Consider the following 9,433-nt stretch of genomic DNA (forward strand, 5'->3'; position numbering starts at 1 on the left):
TTTTTAAATATGCGTGTTGTTATATTAGTATGTGATAATATTGTAATGTTATTAAGTTGATATATAAATTAAAATTATATTTATTAAAAATGAAGTGAAATATATAATAACAGATGAAAAAATAATCATTAATAAATAAAGACGAAGAGAATGAGCAGAGACATCCGATTTTATAAAAATCTTGTAAAAGTAATAGTCAATTTTTAAAAATTTAATAAATTATTATATTTAAAGGTTAAAATAAGTATTTTGAAATGTGGACACAAAAAAGAGAATCTCCTTTATATATTATTACATATATAGAACTATATGAATATTGTATAGTATATATTATAAATATTACATTACGTAATAGAGTATCTAAACACTTTATACATTATATCTGAACCATAGCTAGTTAAATTGAGCATGTTTAGGTACAAAACATTAGCGATTTTTTTATGAAAAAAATGTAATGTAGAAACTAACTCCATAGGCAAACACATACTAGGAATGCATTTAAAATTTTGTTAAGGACTTATAGTATATACGTTTTTAATTAAATAATGTTTATTCATAACTTAACTGCTTAACTTATTGACGTGTAACTCATTAAAAGGGAAGGTTATAAATCATTTTGTTAAACTCAAACTAGTTTTCAAATGTTTCATGAATTCCTTTAGAAATGTAAAAGATAAAAAAAAAAAAAAATTAATGGCCATCAAAATGAGTTTTCTCTAACAAATTAAAACATTGTTATATGCACACTCAGAAATCATACACTAACAATCGACATTCTTAATGTAGCAGCATCTAATTACTGTAATCCAATAACTTATTTTGTAAGGTGACGTAGTCAATTAAATTTTTTTCTGAGAACCAGGTCTCTTAAATTTGTAATATTGGGCTAGCGTTATTCGAGTTTGGTTAATCCTTGTTACTGGACATTAAAGTTGTTTGGGCTATAAGAATTGTCAGAGATGACGCTGTTTATTTTTGCACCTCATTATTACTAAATGCAGCTTTATAATAATAAAAAACAATTAAAATACTCTCTTTCATTGCATTACAACACCGTTATATCTGTGGCTGTGTCATCACTGTGTCACTACACCTCAGTTCTCTTATGCATTCTGTGAGAGGAAGAAAAGGAGAAAAGAGACCTTGTTGCAGAAAAGAGCTCATCTCAGAACATAACTCGTTTTGGAAAACTTATTCTAAAATTATCATTTATGTTATAGAAAGTTTATTTTGAAAATTTTTCTCTGAAAAAATCATTATGGAACACATTTCAAAAATTTTAAAAAGTTCTTTATATGAAAAGTATCATATATGTTTTAGAAATTCTGTTCTGAAAAAACCCATTCTAAAATGCGTTACATGTATTCCAAAGATCATGTGGTAGATATTTTGTTCCAAAAATCATGTTCCACAACTTCCGAGAAAATTGTTCTGAAAATTTTTTATACGAGAAATCCATAATTAGCCTTTACTGAGGACAAAATGACCATTTTAAAATTTATAAACAGTTATAAATTCAGGGGGTGGAGGAAACAAAAAGCCCGTAGATGAATCTAGAGTCTGGCTTTCTGGTTTATTGATATGATCCAACAACTCTGTATTCTGGACCGACTTTTCAATACGTGGGTAACTATTACAAAACCCGGCCCACTATAATGTTAGAAAAAAAAAATTGGGTGCCAGTGCCACACGTGTTTAAAAGGTAAAAATATTTACTATATTCAATATTTAATATTTAATATTCATGTTCATATTATGATACACAAGGTATTTTTTTAAATTTTAATACATTAAAAAATACATAATGTTTGTATTTTTCAATTATACAAAAATTTGAAACGTTAATGCAAGAGTCCATAAAAAAAGTAATTAATATACAAAAATGCAAGTTTTTTTTTATGCAGACTTGTGGACTGACCCATGCGGACCAATCCGTGCAAGCCACGTACTTATGTGGGTCAGTTGTGACGGGCTTGTGAATTCAAATTCTAGACCCGATCCACATATTTTGTGCAAGCCTGTGGACCGATTAGGTCCTAATTGTCACCCCTACTTGTTTGGAGATCTACAAATAAAAGATGTTTATAATCATGAAAATAAAAGACCAAATTAATATTTAAATATTTTTTTCAATTTAAAGCACATTTACCCATTTCTTTTAAGAAACACATCTTTTTTTCTACTTTGTATCTATCAAGGGTTCGGGGTATAGCAGTGGCCCAACAATACAAACATTCCCATCTACGGAATAGGAAAAATCCTATTATTGCTTAAAATCAAAAGAGGCCTCGATGTCACATCTACCAAAATGAAAGGACCTTAAATGCTCTTATGCTTGATATTTCTCATAAATGACACTATCCAACAACTCCTACCATGTTTACAAAATTGAAAATCACATAAATTGAAAAGTGAACAAACCAAAAATCAATTTTTTATTGAAACAGAAATAACATTGAATATTATTTAAAAAATATATATTTAATTCAATCTAATCATAAATTTTACATATATAGAAAGATACATATTACTAATAAATCCATCTCATGCCACATGTTTACACATTTACAAATTAATAAGTACTTAGGAAAATATTAGAAATTCATCACATACTCTTTTGAACATATTTCCTTTACTAATTGAAATTCATTAAATATTACAAATAATTGGTGGATCCCACATTCTATTTAATGTTTTCCTTTTCTTATAACCAACTAGCACATTGTTCTAATTTAATAGTATTGTGTTTGGATCATGAGAAAGAAGCTGAGTTAGATATTAGGAGGGAGACAGTGAGAGTTCTAGTATCTATAATGATCCTATTCAACTTAAATAGAATTATCTTCAATAAAAAATATTTGTGGTTTGTAAGAAAATTATGAAAGCATACAGTTCTAGAAATCATTTAGATAAGTCATGTCAATGTAATTATCAAGCTGTGTAAATTTATTTTAAGCAGTATACATAAAGGTCAATAGCAAGATAAAAAGAGGAAGAGGGTATTCCTTACATATAGATCAGAATTTTGATATTTTGAATTAATTTTTATTATTTTACTATTTGTTTTATTTACACGACATGGTAATATTTATAATATTTCTACATTTTTAGCTACATGCTTCAAATTTATTTTACTTTCATATTTATTTAATTATATAATTTAACTATACACCTCATTAATAAGACAACGGAAGTTTTGAACCCTCTAATGTGCATTACACTGCACACGCATACCTTAAGAACATCGTTAACAGGAATTTCTACCATCGTTGAACAAACCTAGAATCTCGTAGATATGCAAAAGTTTTTTTAAATAACGGTCCAAATTAAACATAAAAAAGATTCTCAGATATGTATTTTTACTTTTATTTATTTATTTTTTATTTTTTGAAGAAGAAATTCACAAGAGAGAGGAGCAACCTACTTACCCAGTTGCCAAACATGAAAGGCAAAGGTAGAATTTATGAAATTCTTCTTAAGTGGCCATCAAAATCAAATCCTAAATCTAACAACAAAACTCAAGAAGAAATTTCATGACAAACCCTTACAAACATCCTTAAGAGAATGCAACATATGTTTAAATTAAGAGATTAATTAAATTTAATTGGGTGGGTTTATCAAAATAGATCTCATCAATTCACTTTAAAATTTGTCCTTCAAACTGTATCTTTCCATTTGTGTTGTGGAAGGTAAAATCTTAAAAAAAATAAAAATAAAGAAAGAAATTATCTTTCTTGAAAATACTTCTCCAATTTGAAAAGTAAACTGAACTAATATTCGAATAAATAGAAATTTCAACGACGGAATAATCAATCGTGAAAGAATCAATTCTTCATGATAGGTTTTTTCTCACGCAAAAATATTACAGCTATTATATTTTACTTTTTAAGTATTTTAAAACTATTTTATATATTTTAATTTCTTACCTCAGACTGTAATTATTAGTTTTGGATTCAAAGTTACACGATTTTTACCAAACATATGTATTATTACAATAGCACTAAAGAAAGAATATATGTTTGAGTAAGAACACCTTTTGCTATAATTATGAATATCCTAACCTTTTTCTATGCTAATGCTTCCTCAGCTTCTCCTTCAATGTTCTGCCAAATGAAAGTCATAGCCACAAATATCCGAGACCACCACATTTTTATCAGCTGAAGAAGAGGAAAAGAATCCTAAATCCTTCTTTTTGGAAAACTACTAATTTAATATTATGTATTAATTTAAAGTTTCTATTTAGTCTTTTGTTTGTTTGAAATTACTGTTTTGAAAAGTTCAATCATTAAGACTCAGCTATGAGTTTTCATCTGTTTTTTTAGAATACAGAATAGCAAATGTTAATCAGTTTAAGGGCACCGAAACTCGACAAATAGAATTAAGAATCATATGATATGAAATCAAATTTCTCTTTCGATTCTTGACTTACGGTAACTCTGAAGAAAATTGGAGAGAAATAAATTACACTAGACATAATTTTTAATAAATGTTAATATTTTCTTCTTGATTGTATTTTTTTTTTAAATAACTTTTGAATTATATTAGTCAAAAATTTATATCAAAATTGACGTAACATGCTTTTTAAAATATATTAAAACATTAATAATTTGATCGTCATTTTTAATTGTAATAATAAAGATTAACATAGGTAAATAGAATAATATAAAATTACAATTTAAGAGTCTGATCGATTTTTTTTTTTTATATAAAACTATTGATGGTCTAAAATTTGGTAAAAATAACAAAAGCAATAATTTAATCACTCTTCAAAAATATTTAGCATATTAAAATATTAACTTAAATATCATCCTCAAATCATCTTCCTTTTCACGTCTTCTTTTAATAATTGTAATTAGGAGTTTTGAGCTTTTAATAAATTCCTTAGATAATTTTACAAGTCAATTTTTTTAAAGCAGTTACAGATAGAGGTAAAAAAAATGTTAGTCTATCCCATTTTGGTTTATCTGTTATAAATGAAATGTGATAAACTGGCGTCAAAGTATAAACTAGCATATTGATAGATTGACCCCAGAACCTTTTTTTATTTATTTCAAAAGTAGTTATATATATAAAATATAAATATTTTATAAATTTTAATTAAGTAATTAATTAATGTTTTGAATAAAATAAATTAAAAAGTTATCATCTTAATATTAAATTATTCTACTAGAATTAATAATTAAACTTAACTGATAAGCGTTAATCATTCTTTTAACTTATAATATTATTCTATACTTATATGTTTTAAATAATATAATATATAAAAATTAATTTTTGCTTAGAAAAAATAGGCTGACGGCTCACTAATCTGACAAGACAAAACGAAGTGACAGAGTTGAAAATTGCACCCAATTGACTGACTAACCCACAAATCCTAACTAATTTTTTCATCTCTAATTATGGAACGTTTTTCTTAGGAGAGGATTAAGTCACACATGAAGAAACTTTGTTTCCCATGTCCTTTCTAGAAGCTTCAAAATTTCGTGAATTGAGTTATACCCATTCACTTCCTTTTTATTTCTAGATACTAATTTTAATAACCATTCACGCGACAAGTCAAAAATAATGTTTCTTTTCACAGACAATTGAAGCCTGGACATATAATTTTTTATTATATGAGAATACAATATTTACAGAAGGGGGGTGCTTATGTTCTCTTCCAAATGAAAAAAAAAAAAAATGAAATGCCTGGGCACTTAGAAAGAAGAAGAAAACGAAAGAAACTGTATCTGACTAGTTAGTCAATGTTAAGCCTCCACAATAAAGTAGTGTTTCATGTGTATGAATGTCTCTTTGTGTGTGTTCTCTATATCTCTATAACACTAACCATGCCGAACATCCCATTCAGATGCTGAAATACACATGCATACATCAAACATTCTTCTAAACAACCCATGCATGTGCAGCAAAGCCATGTCCCATCAGGATCAGACGATGTTACCGGTGTGCACTCTTTGCTGTAATCTATGATGCTGTGTTGGGATATTTTCCAGAACCATCTATGACGATTTCAAACAGATCAGCCTCAGACTCCTCGTCAAAATCCAATGTTCGATTATTGTTATGGTTGTTATTATTATTATTGTGGCTTCCTTTGGTTGTGGACCGGTTGAGCCACTGAGAATCGATCCTTCCCATTGAGAATAGCTCCTTGCTGTCATCGTAGCCCAAGGTAGCTGCAGGGGAATTTACAAGTGGGGCTATGAAGCATGGATTTGGCGTTCTCTGGGCATTCGCAGGTGCATATTTGAATGCACTTTGTCCAAAATTAACTAACACCATAATGTCTATATTTGCAGCCATGATCGGAAAAAGTGGTGTGCCAAACTCCTCTGTCTGGCAGTGAATTACATGCATTAGATCAGAGTCTATAGTGAAGAAAACCTTCTTCTGCCTTGGATCAAATCCACAACCAATCACTTTATCAGTTCCCACCCACTCTGCCTTCTCCGATTCGCGTACAAGTTTCGTTCCTGTAACCAATTTTCATACTTAGATGTCTCTAAAGATACATAGCGGAAATATAAATTGCGTGTTGTAAGTAACAGCATCTTTGATTCCCTTCATACTTTTCTATTTTGTTCTAAAAGCTCTTTTCTAAACAATCTCCCACCATTAAACAACCAATTTCTCATCCCAAAGTTCTTAATTTTTTAATTGTATTTAAAATAAGTTTTTTGAAAACAAAAAGCAAAAGCAGCTCATTTTGTTCTTGCATCCCTATCGGCTGTGTAAACAACCTTCTTTAGTTATTGCATTCTGAAAACCACAGACAGGTTTTGAAAGACACCCTGAGTATATGTATTGTTTTCGGGTCGCTGATTTAACCCCAATAGATAAAACAAAATAACAAAACGAAAAAAAGACATGGTTGTTGCAAACTACTACAACTTCACCTAATCTGGTCTACAAAACTGTACCTAATTTGGTCAAATGGTGGCTAAACAAACGAAGGTGAATCAGTAATCTAATATGAGGTTAATGATTTATGAGTTAATAGTTACCATCAAGATAGAGAGAACCGTTGGAGTTGAAGCCAATGCTCCCAGGATAGCTACCGGGAACTCTCAAAGGAACAGAACCCCCTGCTGTTAAACCCAAGGAGAACATCACAGATTCACCCTTCCCACTCTCTCCTTCAACATTGTTGATTTTATTACTTCCATTCCCACTGGTAACATGAACCAAAGCCTCGGAATTCCCTTTGCCATTGGAGTTTCCTTGAACCAAAAGCTTGGTCTTCTCACCTTCCCCACTCTTCCCAACAGATTCACTATCATCGCCACGTGAGTACAAAATGGTAATCTCAAAATATGCTTCTTGTGGGAACGCGCAATTCCCCAGGGGAGGCCCAGGCAAAGGCAAAGCCCCTCTAATGATAGAAGCAACGCCCAGAGAACCATTACTATTGTTGCTTTGATGAGATTTTTTAATACCAGGATTCAACCTCACCTTCTGCATAAACTCAGCAGATCCACGTGCCACTTCCCAGCTTATCTCAGCCTCTGATTCTCTCCCAAAATCACTCCCTGCCGGTGCAGCACACGCCCCCAAAAGCCCCGATCTTTTCGAAGGAGACGGCGTGTAACTCTTGTACCCCGTGAAGGCAAATCGTGACCATCCATTTTCAACAGCATCAGAGGCCATGGATGGATGATCACCCCAATTGAAGAAGCTTCTTTTCCCCGACACCCCACCGCCGCGAAAAACATAGTAATTGTAATTACCCTTGTTGCTGTTCTTGCTCCCCTGATCCACCTGAAAAGGTTGCTGATGGATCCTGGAAACAGAAATCCCTCCCTGCACACTCTCCACCCTGGTCAAACTAGCCGGTTCAACAAAATTCGTGCCATTTCTTTTCCGACACCAACGGAAGAGAAAGACCAACAAAAGGGTGGAGACGCATCCCACGGCGGCTGCGGCCACCGCCACGTGAATCCACTGCCTCATCTGTTTCTTCTAGTGTCGGATTTGAATTGGGTTTGTTTGGTTTGCGGGGTTGTATGCATAGATAGTTTGTTGCTGCGGTGAGAAAAAATAAAAAAATAAAATAAAAGAATAGGTGGAGTGATGGGTAAGGGAGAATGGAATGAGTGAAAGATGGGAAATTGAAATTATGAAACGGGTTGGGTGGCGTGGCGGGCGTGGACTAAGACCGGTTCAAATTCAATCAAAGAAAGCATGCAGGGAGGGGAAGAGAGAAGAGAGAAGAGGGAGAAGAGAAGAGATGTAGCGTTACTAGTAGAAGTACACACGACAAGGTAAGGGTAAGGTAGCGTTTTTGTTTGATTAAGAATTGTTTGGCAGTTCCCTATAATTTAATACTGTGGGAACCGACAAACTCTCCTCGTTAAGCAAACACCGCGTTTGACGATTTATTGTGTCTTCTCAATTCAAAGGAGAGAGAGAGAGAAGACTCATAAGAACTGTGATTGAGTTGTTTCTGCTTTCCGTTCCAGAAACTCAACTTATGATCTCACACACAGTAAAATAAGTATTCTTTTCCATTTTAATCTTATTTAGTACACAATATTTGGGTCTTTTTCTTGAAAACAATATACGGAATAAAAATCTAACATAGTTACACGTATCTTCAGCATGCCACTCTATCTCTATATTGGAGATCGAATCCCGTATTTTAATTTTAATTAAAGAAGTTAAGTGTCGATTAAACAAACTGGGATAATCCATGTGTCCAGTAATTTACTTCATTTTAAATTGATGTTCAGGGTTTTTCTCTGCACAGATTACAAATTTAACAAATTGTTTACTGTGTGGAATCATTTTGTTAAAAGGCTTTGATATTGTTTCTCTATAAATACCTTTTAAGTATTCTAAATAATAAATATTATTAAATTGGGGTTATAATCTAATATTTTTTTAAAGATTTAAAAAACTGATTGATATGACTTGAATGATAAAAGGCTGATAAATTAAAAATAGAAGAAGAAATAATGAAAATGGAAACATAAAAGATATAATAAATAAATGTAAAAATTAGAATGTGAGGAAGAACTAAAGTAAGCAGCAGGACTATCCTAATAATAGAATAGAGGGATAGAAAAATAGTGTTCATAATAATAAACCCGACTATTAAAGAAGAAAGGTGTAATAATAAAGAAGTAAAGGAGTAAAACTATAGAATGTAAGAAAATAATTATAATTATTAGCAGAGATAGCAGTTTGACCTGTTAAAAAAACAAAACTTATGAAAGAAAATGGTGATTCTCTTGTTATCTTGTGGATGGCAAAAGAATGTGACTTTTCAGAGGAGAGAACTAAAGGTCGAAATGTTAATGGTTGCTTTTTCTGAGTTCTGATTCATCTGGAAGGACATTTTGGTTGGGTTCTCTTGATCTTGTATGACCATTTATGATCAAATACTTCTGTTCTTTGGGTCTACTGGTCCTATTATCATGTACTACCATAATAA

At 31.2% G+C, this 9,433-nt stretch overlaps 1 protein-coding gene across 1 annotated transcript; it reads right to left on the minus strand.

The window, feature by feature from the left end:
* Positions 1–5,572: 5,572 nt before the first annotated feature.
* On the minus strand, positions 5,573–8,435 carry LOC114163748. Its single transcript, XM_028048042.1, has 2 exons — positions 7,005–8,435; positions 5,573–6,473 (listed from the first exon to the last, which is right to left on the minus strand). The coding sequence occupies exons 1-2, from the start codon at positions 7,948–7,950 to the stop codon at positions 5,965–5,967; spliced, it is 1,455 nt and encodes a 484-aa protein (XP_027903843.1). The 5' UTR covers positions 7,951–8,435; the 3' UTR covers positions 5,573–5,964.
* Positions 8,436–9,433: the final 998 nt, after the last annotated feature.

This window comes from Vigna unguiculata, chromosome 9 (assembly GCF_004118075.2).
Source record: "Vigna unguiculata cultivar IT97K-499-35 chromosome 9, ASM411807v1, whole genome shotgun sequence".
Classification (NCBI taxonomy): domain Eukaryota; kingdom Viridiplantae; phylum Streptophyta; class Magnoliopsida; order Fabales; family Fabaceae; genus Vigna; species Vigna unguiculata.